The sequence below is a fragment of the Lagenorhynchus albirostris genome, chromosome 18 (assembly GCF_949774975.1).
Source record: "Lagenorhynchus albirostris chromosome 18, mLagAlb1.1, whole genome shotgun sequence".
Taxonomy (NCBI): domain Eukaryota; kingdom Metazoa; phylum Chordata; class Mammalia; order Artiodactyla; family Delphinidae; genus Lagenorhynchus; species Lagenorhynchus albirostris.
Window position 1 is genome coordinate 32579192 of NC_083112.1, and position 17103 is coordinate 32596294.

At 37.0% G+C, this 17103-nt stretch overlaps 1 protein-coding gene across 1 annotated transcript in view; it reads right to left on the reverse strand.

The window, feature by feature from the left end:
* The window catches only part of DIAPH3 (diaphanous related formin 3), a 546228-nt gene that overhangs the window by 413822 nt on the left and 115303 nt on the right, over positions 1-17103 (reverse strand). The window contains 1 exon segment of the mRNA XM_060128783.1: positions 8198-8328. Within this exon segment, the coding sequence (XP_059984766.1) occupies positions 8198-8328 (131 nt within the window).

Sequence of the window (17103 nt, forward strand, 5' to 3'; positions counted from 1 at the left end):
AGTTTTTGACCTGATTCAAGTCCTGAGGCACACTATAAAAGCACTTTTGTTTATATTTTCTAATACTAAAATAAAGAAGCTAAATGTCCAATGAAACTAAAAACTGGAAGAAACAAAAATTTAACACTTATTGACCTATTATGTATCCCAATAAATAATGCACTGGTACTCAGCCCATTTCTTCTCACTCCCCTTCCCCACTTCTATTCTGTTCTGTTCTCGTCTCAAAGGGGCTGAACCTGCAGGCTGCAGTTCCCAGGCTTTGTAATCAACTGCTCTCTGCTAGGTTTGACCAGAGGGAAGGTGAAGAAAGAATAAGAAAGAATAAAAAGGCCTCTCTCTCTCCCTTGGCAGTTTCTCTGCAACAGTTGCATCTTCCCCATGGATCCAGTTTCTTCCACTCAACACCAGGCTGTGAGCTTCCAGAGCATTGCCTTTCCCTCCAGCACAGGGGTGGAGCAACTTCTGGCTGTTGCGAACCTCCACTACCTCACTGCTCCCTATTTGGTTTCTCAGTCTTTCCATCACCCATTTAACCAATTTCTGGCATTAACTTCTTTTTTAAAAAGCGTATAGCATGCGCTCTGGTTCCTGTTTTCCTCTCAGGACCCTGACAACATGTATAATACACACATATACATATCTGTGCATTACAGTTTGATTCCGATTTCATCTCCAACTTCTTCCTAGGAAAGCATCTTTGGTAAGAACAAGGAAAGGAACAGAAACTCTTTAAGAATCATAATATGGTATAATAAAGCTTTAAGAAGAGAAACGTTTGACTTGTAGATGTTTTAGTTTGAGTGCTCTAAAGAGCCTGCACCACCCTTACCCCACCACAATGTCATTGATAGAATCCACTGACCAAGACGAGGGACTCTGCAGGCACAGTTGAAGGATGAAGGCCTGGGGGGATTGGCAGTGATAATAAAGGAGGGACAAGAAGCCTTCCTCACTCAAGTAACACCCAATCTCTACATCATATTCATTGTCCCTTCCCTCAACTATGGGAGGGAAAGGGGATGTAGGAAACCCAGACTTTTACCGGGTTCACTCTCTCCATGCATTTCTTGGATGTTTCTGAGGAATATTAACACACCCACAAATGTCTAATGTCAAAGTATGATTTTCAGAAAGATAAAAACATTGCTCACCCCAATAAAGCCAGCAGTGTCAAATACTTACCACATTAATGAGAGAACCAGCAAGATGGTGAGGCTGGTTCAAAAAGAATTGGAAAAACATCAGAAGATATATAATGACTTAAAGAAAGGATAGTAGAAGAAGAACAATAATTTAAATATAAAACTAATTAATATCCTGCAGGGCAATAAACCTGCAACTTCTGGGGTTTATCTTTAAAAAATAAAAAGTTAAAAAGCAAGCAACAGTAAAGTAAAATAACATAATACTAACATATGCATTAAAAATTTAGGGCAAAGGCACACAAGACCCTATTAACAGTTCACCACTGAGCAGCAGGCTTTGACAATCAAATGACAAAAGAGATGAAGACTTTTTCTTTTCTGGTTATACCCGTCTAAGAAATTCAGATTTTTGACATAAGAATACAATGCCTTTATAATTTAAAATTTCTTATCCAACTTTCTTTTTCCTGGTATTAAACTAGATATCCATGACCACCCTCCCAACAACAGTCACTGAGACATGATTTTAAAATTGTGTCTGAGGTGACAAGAAAGTACAGTCTCCTCAAAAGCAAAATTTAAAGAGAGAGAGAGAGGAATTTAGACAGGTAAGCCTGCCTCAAGCCTCATCTGCTCTGGGGGACAAACATGAAGCCCTGGAAACCCAACATCTCCTTTGTGGTAGCTGAGCAGAGCGAATAGAACAAGTGTTACAGCCTCAAGCCTGAGAAACGCCGGCAAAAAGCAAGGCTCTCAAAGGGCCACACCTTAAGTAAGAAGGTGACCTAGCAATAAACCTGCCCCGTAAAGGAGGACATCAAGGCAAATTTCTTCTGATAATTCATAACCCAGTCACACACATATGTGGAGGAAAAAAAAACGAAAAAACAAAAACCTCAAACTGGTCATTTTAGTTTAAGGCAGCCCTGGATCATTACGTTCCTAGTAGTAGAAAAGCATTAATTCATTCTAGCAAAATATCTTCAAAATAAATCTCAAAGAAAAAGGTCCAAGGAATAGGAGGTCACACTCTAAAATTACAAAACACACAAAGAAACAAGAAATGAGTAAAGGTGAAAACAGTAAACAAACAAATAACCACCACCAGGAGTAGGCCTAGGAAACCTTTATTTACTAAAATTACAGAGAATATAAAATATTTAATATGTTTAGAGAAATAATAAACAGGATAAAAATAAGCAAGGAGGGGCTTCCCTGGTGGCGCAGTGGTTGAGAGTACACCTGCCGATGCAGGGGACATGGGTTCGTGCCCTGGTCCGGGAAGATCCCACATGCCGCGGAGCAGCTGGGCCTGTGAGCCATGGCCGCTGAGCCTGCGCGTCTGGACCCTGTGCTCCGCAACGGGAGAGGCCACAACAGTGAGGTGCCCGCATACCAAAAAAATAAAATAATAAAATAAAATAAGCAAGGAGTATTATGAAAAATCATGAAAAAAGATAAGGAGTTTTGAAACAGCCAAAAATATTATGAGGATGAAATTATAATAATGGAAATTTAAAATACAACTTATAAATTAAATAGCAGATTAGACAATGGTGAAGAATTAGGAAACTAGAAGATATTACAAAGTTTTCCCAGAATACAGTACAGAGAGACAAACAGATGGAAACTTCAAAGAGATTAGCAAATAATGGTGTATGGAGTAAGAAGCTCTAACACATACAAAACTGAGAGAGGGGGGAATCAATATTCAAAGAGTTAATGGCTGAAATTTTCACAGAACTTATGAAAGACACTAATCATATTCAGGAAGTCCAAAAAAATCCCTAGTAAAAACAAATAAGAAAGAAATTCCACCTAGACACATAGAACACACTATAGAACACCAAAAACAAAACATAATAAAACCAGAGAGAAAAGGCAGATTACCTAGAAGAGCATGAGTTTTAGATAAAAGAGCCTACCTCTCAAAAACAGCAATGTAAGACAGAAGAAAAAATAATATCTTCAATGGACTAAGAAAAGATATCAGAAAACCTTAATTTCATGCCCTTAGGAAAACTATTCTTCAAAAGTAAAGGTAAATAAAGTCGCTTTCAAACAAATAAAACAAAGTTTTACCATCAAAGGACCCTCACTACAAGAATGTAATGATATACTTGAGCTAAAAGTAAAATCAGAAAAAAATGTGCAAGAACCAAAAAAGGATGAGTATGTATGTGTATAAACACATATACATAAATACATATTTGTAGTATATCTCAGTAGTAACAATAGCTAATTTACAATACAAAAAAAGAAAAAAGAGAAAATTAAAATATCACACAGAACTAGCATACAAATCAAGAGAGGATGATTGGTGTTAACGTATTTTAGGTTCAGAGGAAGAGAGACTGCTTTTTTGTGTCCCTTTTAAGTACACGCATGTACAGTTTCCTTTTTAAGCGTGTGCATGATAAATTTCTCTTCTGTTTTAAGATCGAAGAGAATGTCTTCCAAATTAGTAAATGAGGAAAAATGAAATGAGAAATTTAAAATCTATCAAAAGAATTTGAGGAAGAAGAAGGAAGAATACAGAAAAGAATGGGGGAGGGGTGAGCAGGAGGAGGAGGAAGAGGAACATGGAAAAGCAGCATAAACTGAAAATTTTAAATGGAATGTCATATAAATCCCAATATATTTCTACAATTGATATGAACAAAGATTATCAGACAAGATTTTTTTTAAAAGCATCCATGTACTATTTACAATGGATGTTCCTAAAATATAAGAACAAGGTATGAAAAATGATTAATTGTGATAAAATGTGAGTAGCTGCACACAGCATACATAAATATATGAAATACTGAGAGGAAAATGCAAGTCTTCAAAGAGCACATAGAAGATGATGCCATTTAAATAATGTTCAAAAAGATATAAAACCAAGCAATATATTAGGAATACATATATGGTAATCTATAATGCAAAGAAATCCAAAATTCATGACAGTGGTCACCACGGAATAGTGCAAGAAAAGGACACTGAATTAAGGAGGGAGGCATAGAAGCTTCAGAGTTATAGGCAGTAATCTATATGCTAGCCTCATTAGTAGGTGAGTGGGCACTTATTTCACTATAATGACAAACAGCCTTTTTTTATATGTTTAACAGTTTATAAAAATAATTTTTATAGTAAGTCAAACTATTAGTAACTTCAAATTTTTGTCTTGACTTTTTCTCTTCAGATCAGGTTGACATCAAGGAATACAGTGATCTCGTTGCTTGCCACAAGCCTCCTGTCTCTATCCTCATGTGCAGTACGTGGCACAAAACATTCAGCAATCCAAAGATAAGCTCTCCTACCAGCTTTATGTTTTCAAGCCCAGAAATGCAGGAAAACTACACTCTAAACATAAAACTGATTAAATGGAATAATGACACATACAGGCTGCTTACTTGCTCTGCAGTAAACATATATTTTACTGCAAAATTTTCTAAAGTGATCTTCTAGAAGTTACAGTTAACAATCAAATCTAGTTCCAAAACCTCCTTAGAAATCTTCTAACAAAATGATAAATTGTAAAATATCTCTTGTAAACTTCAAAATGCACACATTAAGCATGAGTAAAGGAAGATAATGCCTAGGGCTTCCCTGGTGGCGCAGTGGTTGAGAATCTGCCTGCCAATGCAGGGGACACGGGTTCGAGCACTGGTCTGGGAAGATCCCACATGCCGCGGAGCAACTAGCCCCGTGAGCCACAATTACTGAGCCTGCGCGTCCGGAGACTGTGCTCCGCAACAAGAGAGGCTGCGATAGTGAGAGGCCCGCGCACCGCGATGAGGAGTGGCCCCCACTTGCCGCAACTAGAGAAAGCCCACGCACAGAAACGAAGACCCAACACAGCAAAAATAAATAAATAAATAATTTTTTAAAAAAAGATAATGCCTAATATCACAAAACACAAAAATCTAAGAAGACTGGTATTTCTGAGACAGAAACCTTATCCTTGACGACCACATCAACTTGAGCAAATGAAGATGCATTCTATAACTAATTTGCTATATGCAAAGATGGGTAATGGACTAAAACGCTTAATATCAATCATAATGATGTTAGTGTCTACCTTTTTATGTTTCTACCTCCACGTATTTGAAAGCTCAAACATAACTGTTGACTGTGTTGAGATCCACTAAAAGTTATGTTTGATAATTTGAAGAAATTGGTCTTTTCACTTGTGTTCCAAAAATAAAGCTTCTATGTCTTTAAGCTCAAAACTGTCCTTGATGTTGAATAATCAATATAACTTCAAACAGAAGAACTATGTGATCTTCAAATCAAGTCTTTATAAAACAAGGCCAATAATTTGGCATTTAAAGTGCTGGTTTTCACATAATTCACTATGCAGATAGTCAAAGGATGACATGTCTCATAATCGTTACGCAGACTTTCAGAGGTTGGTGAATGGTTCTAAAATACTGCATATCAGGGATGGGGTGGTGCAGGGGTGCTCTACTTTTTCCTTGATTTTTTTTTTGGGGGGGTACGCAGGCCTCTCACTGCTGTGGTCTCTCCCGTTGCGGAGCACAGGCTCCGGACGCGCAGGCTCAGTAATTGTGGCTCACAGTGCTAGTTGCTCCGCGGCATGTGGGATCTTCCCAGACCAGTGCTCGAACCCGTGTCCCCTGCATCGGCAGCCGGACTCTCAACCACTGCGCCACCAGGGAAGCCCTCCTTGATTTTTGATTTAAATAAATCCTGATCCCAAACCAGCACTGGAGAACTGTCATTAATTAGTTCACTTGCTTCTTTTTCAATTGTATTCACAGACATTAAAGAATTTCACTCTGATTTTCTCAATAATACTACAGATCTAATAATAATCTCAAAAGCTTACAAAAAGTTGGAATTCCTTCTCTCTTGAAATTTAGTCACATACTGTACATAAAAAAGAAAATATGAAAACTGACTTTATCAGCAGACACATCATAACTAACTGCAAAGTCCAAAGATTTGATCAGAAATAGCTTCAAGTTTTACATGTTCAGCTAAGTCATTCCTCTAATTGGAGCACTGGGCACAGAAATACTCATGTCTCAATTTTCTATCTACATAAAGTGCCATGATTTCAGAAAACTTTCTCCAATGACATGGTTTTCTATTCTTTCCAATTAAAAAGACTACTTCGTAGGAAACAGCAACACTTGTGAATTGCTGATAATATATTCTATTGTACGTATATTGGCTCAATAGAACTGGCCACTCTCAGGGAAATAATTCCACAAATTATTATTTTTGAAATATTTATTCTTTCAAATGAAAGAAACATACAGCATTATTTCCCACTGTCTTTATATGGAATCACAATAAATAACTGTATCCATTGTAATATGCCTGAATTCATACATAAAATCCTCTCACAGTTTTTCTTTCACTATCATGTTCATCTACTCAAAATATGAAAAATTAGAAGAGGTAATGGCAGGGTCTATTTCTTATTATACTGAAATTCCATGGTTATTTCCGGTGTCCATTAGCTGCCGGATAAACTGAAAAATGACTGTAGCTCCCCAGTTGACCCCAAAATACCCTCTTCCTACATTTAAACTCCACAGGAACAGGGCCTGGACCTGCTTTGCTATTTACTCAAGCCCCACGTCTAAGATGGTACTTGGAAACAAAACATTGGTACTTGGAAAACAGCAAGTGCTCAATAACCATTTTTTAAATGAAAACATTTAATAGGTAAAGATTAAGATGGAGACCAGAGCTCTTCATGTATGACTATACCTGTCAAATAAACAAACTCCTAATTCAACTTAGTTTCTAGCAATAGCCAACATAAAACTGAAGAAGGTTAAAATTGTTTCAATCAAATCTTCACTGAGCACTTTCTATGTGCTAAAAGCACTGTGCCTGGTAAAGAGAGGTATATAAGACATATGAAATCCCTGGTCTCATGCCCACCATTAATTTACAGCCTAGAGAACACACTGAAAGTGGTAAAATATGGAAAAATAAAGATAAAATTGAAATAATAGAGATTCTTTGTTTACTCTTCATGCTCCTTACTTAAACCTCACTTTCATGTCTCTCAGCAGGTAGGGTCTTTTTATTTCAAATACTTATACTGTCAAGGATCTTTATCATACTGTAGCCAAACTTCAGAAACATTCGGAATATCAGAATACCAAAAAAAGTCTTTTATATATCATTAACCTCCAATCATAGTTTTTCATTCTGGCCCTCTAGCCCTTTGTCTATATTTTATACACACACACACACATATATGCATATATATATATATGTATATAAAGAGAGGGCTAGAAAATATTCATATATATTTATGCAGAAATAAGCATTCATTATACAATAAGAAATCAAAACTAATCTACCATAGACTCTTGCAGCTCAGAAATTCTGATTCTATGACTGTTCAGACATTTTATAACAATTCCTACTTAAAATTTTTCAAGAATATGCTGGACTAAAAGGTCTAAAAACTGATTTATCAAGACACCTATTGTAGTGTGGCTAGATACAGGGCACCCAGTTAAACGTGGAATTCTGGAAAAACAACAAATAATTTTTTAGCATAACTACGTCTAAAACCCAGATTTTACTGGGCGTCCTATATTTTTATTTGCTAAGTCTGACAACGCTAACCTCCTATGGGCTCCTACAAAGATACCAATTCCAATAAAGGAAATAATAAATTAATGGTATTTCTTGTATATCAAACAGGAATGAGCCAATATATATGTACAATACCAAAATTCAGAGTGAAACTCAGCCCCATTAAATTGACAGTTTCTGATGACTGTTCTCTTTTGAAAAACGCCTCAAGTTTTTAAAAATTCTAAGAAAAAAAAAAGAATGACTTTTTTAAAAGTCCACAGGCTACATATCACTCAGTAATAAACACAAAAGGTACTATTGAGACTGTATTTCCACATGCATATAAAAATTATGCATTCAATTTTTACCTTGAGAAGTTGTTGAGGTAGACCACCTATTTACTCACAGGCACCATGAAGTACTGCATAAAAGTGGCAGATCATGGCATCTGTTTAATTCAGTAATATGCCCTCATGTTCAGAAAGACGAATTACCTCACGGGATTACTCGTCAAAGACACGCGGAGGGACTCCAGGCACGTGAAGAGCCTTTCATCTGCAGACTCCATCTTCAGTTCATGGATGAATTCCTGAGGTGAGATCTGTCGACTACTCTTAACACTTCCCTGTAAAATAAGTTAAAAATTTTTAATTCATGTTGTGTGAAGATTATCCATTAAAATAGTAACTACATTAATCCCACCTTTCATATTAACAGCAGCACACAACTACTCTGAGTAGCATTACTTTGAGAGGATGATTTCCTTACTTCTGCCCATAAATCTATAAATTCATAATCCATGGTATCCACAAAAGATAGCAACATAATATCAAAAGGTTTTCAAATTAAAATAATTGCTTTGTCAAATCCAGACTATCGTGGAAAACATAGGAAATATCTGAAAATATACCAATGTGTTTTAGGCACATGTAAAATAAAAACCAAAACTTAATACAAGAATGACCCTATTAAAATTAATATTCCAAGCAACACAGAAAAAGCTGTAAATCTTTAAGCACCTAGTTCTAGGCAATACAGACACAGAGATTATCAAAACCTAAGTCTGGAAGGAGAAACGCAAGCAAGGAAACAGTACTATTCAGAGCAGTCTAATTCCTCTAACATGCCACCAAGGGACCAAAGGAGGAACACCCAACTTGGCAGAACAGACAAGGGAAGCCAAGGGGAAGGTAAGTAAGAGGGAGGCAAAGACTTAGACAAGAATACCTTTCAGGCTAAAACATCACACAAAAGCACATACCCAAAAAGAAAAACAAAAGCACATAGCACATATAACTGAGGATAGACGCCAGGTCCTGGAGTGGTAAAGCACTACCACACAAACAGCTTTTCCAGGGGGGTTGGAAGGATCACACTGGCAGCAGTATGAAATACATATGAGAAGAGCTGGAGTTCATTCATTATTCAACAAACATTAATTCCCTACTAAGTGCCTGTCGCTGTGCTAAGTGCTGAAAAAAGACCAGTGAACAAGAGACAAAGATACCTACCTGCACGGAGCTTTATTCTCCACAGGGAAGAATAAAGAATGACAGACAATAAATGTAAAATAATTAACATACATCTCACTGTAGTGTTAAGTGCTATAGAGAAAAATAAAAACAGGAGGAGGAATAAGCAGCATTAGGAGGTGGGATGCAATTTCAAAGAGGGTGGTCGAAGAAAAAATAAAGTCTCACAGAAAAGACTCTGAAGGCCTCAAACCTGAATGTTAGAATAAAGGTTTGAAGGAGGTGAGAGCTCTAAACATGCAGATATCTGGAAAAAATTTGTGATGGAGGGGACTGCAGTCCTTACAGGCCACCAAAGAACTTGACTTTTACTCTGAGATCAGAAGCATCAGAAGCAGAAAGACCTGTTGAGAAGGTATGTGTATAGTCCAGATGGGAAATGATGAGGATGCCCAACTAATAATAAACTCCAGAATTATATCTATTTAAATTACAGATTACAAATCTAATGGGAAGAAAAGGAACTGTACATGCCCAAAAGCAGCTAAGTTGAGATGGTAGGAAATTAGATGTATTTTTTCATTTCTTTTTGTTTTTATTAATTTGCTACAGCATTGCACAAGGAAACATTCCCAATAATGCAAAACAAATTAGCCCTGGGAAACAGGTGATTTTCATAAATAGCAAGTCATAATTTACTAAAGAAAAATATGCCATTCCATGAAATGGGAGCTAACTGAATCCACATTCTATGGGATCCTTACAGCAAAGTTCCTAAAGAGATGAGTTCAGGCATCCAAAAACCCTAACAATAATTTGCCTTAATTTGCCCAGAATAGGGCACTTAATGAACAGAATGTCCCCATTAGTAAAGTCTTCCAGCTGTTATAACTTCCATGTTGGTCAAATCAACATGTTGGTCCCCCTAAAATTGGGAACAAGAGAAGAAATGTCAGCTCTCACCATTCCTATTCAGTATTGTAGTGAAGGTCCTAGATAGTGCAGTAAGGCAGTAGCAACAACAGACACACAGATTAGAAAGGAAGAAGTAGGTATGTCTATTAGCAAATGAGATGATTATGTACATGAATTTAGCAAACTCACAGAATAAAATTCAATATAGAAAAACAATTTTTTTCTAACTACTACCAGCAATTAGAAAATAAAACTTTTAAATATATCGTTTTCTAACAGCATCAAAAAAATACAAAATCATTAGGAAAATTTTTAACAAAAGAAGGGAAATACCTATACACTGAAAACTATAAAACATTGTGGAGAGAAAAACGACCTAAATAAATGAAGATGCTATACCATGTTCCTGGATCAGATGACTCAATATCAAGAAATCCATTAATAAATACATTTAAAAAATAATAATTTATAGATTCAATATAATCACCATCAATGTTCCAGCAAGCTTTTTTGAAGAAATTGAGAAGCAGTTTCTAAAATTAATATGGAAATGCAGAGAACCTACAATAGAACAATTTTGAAAAAGAATAAAGTTAGGGGCTTACTCTATCTGGTTTCAAGATTTACTGAAAAGCTACAGTAATCAAAGTAGAATTAATGGAACATTAACAGAACAGAAGAGAGTACAGAAATATATTGAATCTATGTAGTCAATGATTCTCAACAAAGATCTCAATGTAATTCAATGGGGTAAGAAGAATCTTTTCAACAACTGGTGTTAGAATAATTGAATATCCACATGAAAGAATGTGAACCTAAATGCTAGACCTAAATGTAAAAGCTAAAATTATAAAATGTCTAGAAGGACACATAGTGAAAATCTTCACTACCCTGAGGAAGGCAAAGGTTTCTTAGGATACAAAAGCACTAACTATAAAGTTGGATTTCATCAAAATGTAAACCTTCCACTTTTCAAAAACCTCTTTTTTTATTAAGATAGCTTCATTAAGAAAATGAAAGGTAAGCCACAGACTGAGAAAACATTGCAATATGTGTCAAGAACTGTACAGAGGCTGAGATTTTACCCCACATACAAGCTAAGTTAGCCTGTTACTATTTCATGAATTCCGACAGAAAACACAGGACTCCTCAGTTAGAGACAAAAGGACTCTATTATACATGTTGGTTCCCTAACCCACCAACCCACAGGGATGATGCAGAGATCCCTGATGAATGACGGATACTACACACACAGTGGACTGTATAACAAGGGAAGAACACTGAGCTTCGGGCAATCACCACTTTTATAGTGAACAGTAACAAACCCGCTCATTATCCACAGAGATATAACTTCATCTCTAAAGTTGCTTCACTGTAAATGCAGTCCTGAGAAATGACCTGGATAAAGAATGGTCAGGCCTTGCATGTTGGCATAACCAGAAAGAATATACAGGGATATCCAGGGCCCATGGTAGACTGGCTCTCCCAACGATAAATATATCTCATCAACAGCAGTCCCCAACCTTTTTGGCGCCAGGGACCAGTTTTGTGGAAGACAATTTTTCCACAGACAGAGGGGCTTGGGGGGATGGTTCAGGCAGTAATGCAAGTGATGGGGAGCAGCAGATGAAACCATTTAATGAACTCCTACAATTCAATAGTAATAAGACAAACAGTCCATTTAAAAACGTGAATAACAGACTTTGCAAAAGAAGATGTATGAGTGGCCAATAAGCACATGAAATGATGTTCAAGATCATTTGTCATCAGGGAAATGCAAAATAAAACCAAAAACAAAATAATGCTACATACCTCCTGGAATGGTGAGGGTGTGAAGCCCCTGGAACTCTCCTACACAACTAGTGGAGATGTAAAACAGTACCACCACTTATAAAACAGTTTAGAGATTTATTTTAAAGTTAAATATACACTGACTCAGCAAGTGCACACTGACTCAGCAAGTGCACAAGCAGGAGGGAAAAAAATCCATACAACATTCAGAACAGCTTTATTCATAAAAGCCAAAGACTGGGAACAATGCAAGCAATCATCAACAAGTTGTTGTGTATCCATACAATGGAATACTATGCAACAATAAAAAACTTCACTGCTGATAATGCAACAAGATAGATGAATCCAAAAAACTATGCTGAGTTAAAGAAGTCAAAACAAAAAATAGAGCATAATGTATGGTTCCCTTTATAGGAAAGACCAAGACCAATCTGTCAATCTTTTCTCTGGGGCCACTCTGGTTCAAGACATAGAAGCTGAGCTGTTAATTATCTGTGTGTTTGATTAGAGAATGAAGGTAAACGCAGACAACATCTTAAATGGGGCAACAAGTAGACTTTCCCAATAAACACTGGGAAAAAAAGAATAAACTTACTGGCAAAAAATAATTATTTATTTCAACCATATTAGGTTTTTCCAGTTTGAAACATTTACTGTGTAAAGGTCTCTGCATTTTCACCTGAGATTCCTGCCTTAACACCCTCCCTTCTTACCCAAACCCGCAGCATCACTACTATGCAGGTTCCTCGTGCTGGCTACTCGCAGACATCAGTTAGATCTGGGCCAAAACTAACTTCCCGGAAGGATTTTTTTATAAGCCACACAAACTGAGTCCCCCCCACCCCATCTATGGATTTCTTTTTCAAAACACTCACCACTCTGTATTGTAATAACTTTAATTGCTATTTATTGCTTAAAGGATATATTGAGTACCTACTGTGTGCCCACATTGTTTATATGATGTGGCTACACTGGTGAAATAAAAGTCAAAGATGACTCCTAGGTTTAGGGCCTAAGCCAAAATGTAGTGCTAACTACTTAAATGGGAAAGGTGGAAGAAAAAGAATGAGTAATAGAGGAAGCAGCTATTTAAAAGTCGTAAGTTTGATCAAATGACATTTTTTTCTGTCTAGGAAAATAAAATCAGAGCAGAGACCAAAATAAAGAAAAGCAGGGAACATGGGCATTCTGGAAGAAGGGTATTTCAAGCAAATAGAAAAGCAAATACAAAGCCCTAAGGTAGGAATGAACTTGGCATATTTGAAGGACAGCAAGAAAATTCATCTAAATCCCAGTGAGTGTGACAAAGAGTTATAGATGACAAGGACAGATAAGACAGGCAGACATCTAATCCTGGAAGCAGGGGACTGACAAACCACAGCCAAATGTTTTTGTATGACTTGAGCTAAGAATGGTTTTCACATTTTGAAAGCTTGTAAAAAAGAAGAAGAAGAGGAGGAGAAGGCGGAGAAAGAAGAGAAAGAAACAGCAGCAGAAACAACTGAAAGCATACATAACACCCTAGCCTAAAATGTTTACGATCTGGCCATTTAAGAAAAAGTTTACTGGCCCCTGATAAGGTCTTAAAAACCATGGTAGAGACTTTAGCTTGTATTCTAAGTGGATGGAAAAACATGCATAGAAATTATAAGATAGAGCAAACATTTTTAGAAGATTATTCTAACTACTGTGTGGCACCAAACTCTAAGTGGCAAAACGTGAAACAAGGAAACAAAGTAGAAGCCTTCTACATTGTCTGGTCAAGAGTTGACAGCAGGGCTTCCCTGGTGGCGCAGTGGTTGAGAGTCCGCCTGCCGATGCAGGGGACACGGGTTCGTGACCCGGTCTGGGAAGATCCCACATGCCGCGGAGCGGCTGGGCCCGTGAGCCATGGCCGCTGAGCCTGCGCGTCTGGAGCCTGTGCTCCGCAACGGGAGAGGCCACAACAGTGAGAGGCCTGCGTACCGCAAAAAAAGAAAACAAAAAAAGAGTTGACAGCAGCCTAGTATATGACGTCAGTGATGGAAGGCACAGATTTGCTCAATATGAAGGAAGATCAGATCAGACTTACTGATAGTTTGGATGTGAGGGGTGAGGTGTGATAGAATTAAAATTCAAAGATGATGACAAACCTTTTGTTCTCAACAACTAAGGGAATGGTGTCACCATCTTCTGATTACTGTGACCCTGACAAGAGCAGCTTGAATGGTGGATTGGAGATAAGCCTGAACAGAAATTCAAGGGAGAAAGCAAGAAGAATGGACAACTCTTGAGAAGATTCTGTAAATGGGAGCAAAGAACAAGGGCAGTAGCTAGAAAGGAACCTGCAGTGTGATTTGGGGTGTTGGGGGGAAAACCACAACATGTTTGCATGCTGATGGGAATAACCAAGCAAAGAGGAAGAAACTGATGATGAAAAGCATAGGTATAGATGCAGGAAAACAAACAAGTGAACAACAACAAAAAACCCTTAAGTAGGTGACAGAGGATGTGACCTACTATACAAGAGGAAGGATTGACCTTACACAATTGCAGGGAAAGTGGATCATTCTAAGAAGAGCAAAAGCAGAATCTAAGGGAACAGATTCAGGTAGCTTGTTAGATCTGGTGACTAGGAAGTAAGGTACGGCAGTTCTATTCTGATTACATCAACAGTCTCGGTTATAGAAGCGGCAATATAACCAGCTAAAAGTGAGGATGCAGAGCTAAAGGTATGAGAGGAGATATGAAATCATTTTCAGAAAGTAAAAAAGCACACTGACAAAGGCCATGTGGTAGAATATCTGTTAACGTAATCTGTTAAAGGCTCGCTTTGCCAACTGTGGTCATTCAGAAAACACTAGTCAGTGTGGCTGTGTGCTTCCTCCCAGATGTATGCTGTGCTGACGTGCAAGTGCAGAGGAAGTGGGAAGTTCCATTTAACCAAGGGCAGAGTTTATATGAACAGAGAGGCAAATGAACTGAAAATTTATGTAAGATAACAAAGGACTGTGTGTCTAAGGTCAATAAGACAAGAAGTAAGAGCATGGTGAGGGTGGAGAGGAGATGGACATGAAAAAATGGTAGAGTCGACAGATTAGCAGTTCTAAAAGGGTTATAGAATTCTTAACGTGGGAATGTTAAGTAAGTAAGTAGGTCAGGAAAGGAAGATTGTAAACCATATTTAGAGGTGGTATTTTATCAATATTATCCAAGGAAATGGGTGGGTGAGATTGGGGGGAAAAACAAAGATTGTTGGGAGTGATAAAGTCAAGGAGATAAGAGGATGAAGTATTAGATTGATCATCTATGTGAATGATCAAGTCAGGAAGGATGATGACAGTGGAGGGAGCAGGAAGAAAAGCAATAAGCTAGGTCAGCAAACCTCCTGGGAATAGTCAGCACCTCTGTGTGGTATCATCTTCTCCATTAGAACACATCTACTAGGGCAGCGTCTGCTTCTGGGAGCCTAATTCAGCACTGTGTCATCAGTCCCTGGTAAAGTGCCTAGCATTCAATGAATGAATGAGGTTATAAAATGGAAGGCACACATGGACTAAGGATTACAACAAGAAAGGAGAGGCAGATAAGTCACACCAAAAAAAAATTCTGAAGAATGAATGCTTAGCTAGAAAGGACTATTTCAATGTAAAGACATAGGAAATAGACCAGATAATTGGGAGATTAGTTTTCAGCACCATTTCCCCCCTTTTATTATATTACTATCAAAATACAGGTACAAAAGAAAGGAAATTGAGGGGAGAAAATATTATGTTACATGAGTAATCAGAAATATTCCTTTTAAACAAAGCCCTTCCAGTGTTTCTTTCATTTTACATAACTTCAAAGGAAGCAGGAAGCCAGGAAGAAGAGGATACTCACGTCTGCCTATCTCTAAGTCCATTAGCCATGAAGATGAAAATACTTAGAAAGCTTTATCCCGTGGCATCAAAACACATTAGCGAGAGAAGGATGTCCGCCTGACATCACAAAAATTAGAATGATATTTATACAACATAGTTTTTAAACCTTTTTTAATCCCTTAGTAAATTTTACTCTAAAATACCATATGCAGGATAAAAAGAAAAGTACATACACTATTCTTGTCATTTTTTATTAAAAAATATTCTAAGGTACAAAAAGTAATATACCCTTTCACAACTTATTTCCCTTACCTGTTCTATTTCTCTAAAATCAAACATTCATTCTTTTGCTATGTAACTATTAAAGGTAATAGTAACCATTTCCTTTGACCTGTCTTAGAACAGATTCATTTGTACCTGCCTTGATGCCGGCGTTTCATCTCATTTTAGGTGTAAGACTTATTCAGCATATTTCTTCATTATTCTGTCTCATTTATTTGTTTGGAGAGTAATTTGGAATACCATTTCTATGACAAATTAAAAATACTGTATTGTATTTTGTTTTGTTGTATTTCCGAGTTACTGGTGAAAAGTACTAAAGAGCTGACTTTCTTTCCTTTTTCAAATAATTGAATTATTTCTATACAACCATGGTGAATCTACCACTTAATGATGACCTGATTTTTAAAATAATAAAAGTAAAAAGCTAAATCTAGAAAGTCTGCATGCTCTGCAGGAAGCCGACACAGCATAATGCCCATGTGGGTGAGGACAATGGCCTTTTAGTCCCTAGTAGAGTGTTTAACACATGGTAGGTTGCTTTAAGCAAAACTTTGCCTACATTATCTGAGACATCACAGAATTCAGGAACTGTATCCTTAAAATACTATTCCAATCACTGTAAACTATTGCTCAACTTGTTAAATCATATCTTATTCCTCTCAGAAAGTAGGTAGCCTATACCAAAATTCACCGTGCAGCATCTCCAACTGCAGGGAATTGTTCAGTTTTTTTATTATACCTAAACCTATCAAGAAAAATCAGCATTTCTTAACATGAAGACCCAAAATATAGCCTCTAGAGATTAAAAAATTAAAATATTGGGGGACTGTAAGAATAGATTGAAGATTTAAGTGCTTTTTGTATGAAGATATGAAGAGTTACTAGACTCAAGATCCTTCTCCATGACATTCACTTTGTAATTTTCAGCAGGTTAACTTCAGAATACAGAAAAATTCCATAAACAAAAAGCCAAAATAGTCAAAACACCTAAGTTCTCATAGTATTGAGTATGTGTACTCTTGCATGGGTGTGTATATGTCTATCTCTATGTCTGTTTATTTATGTCAGTAACAAATTAACTGCCTCAGATTCTCTTTA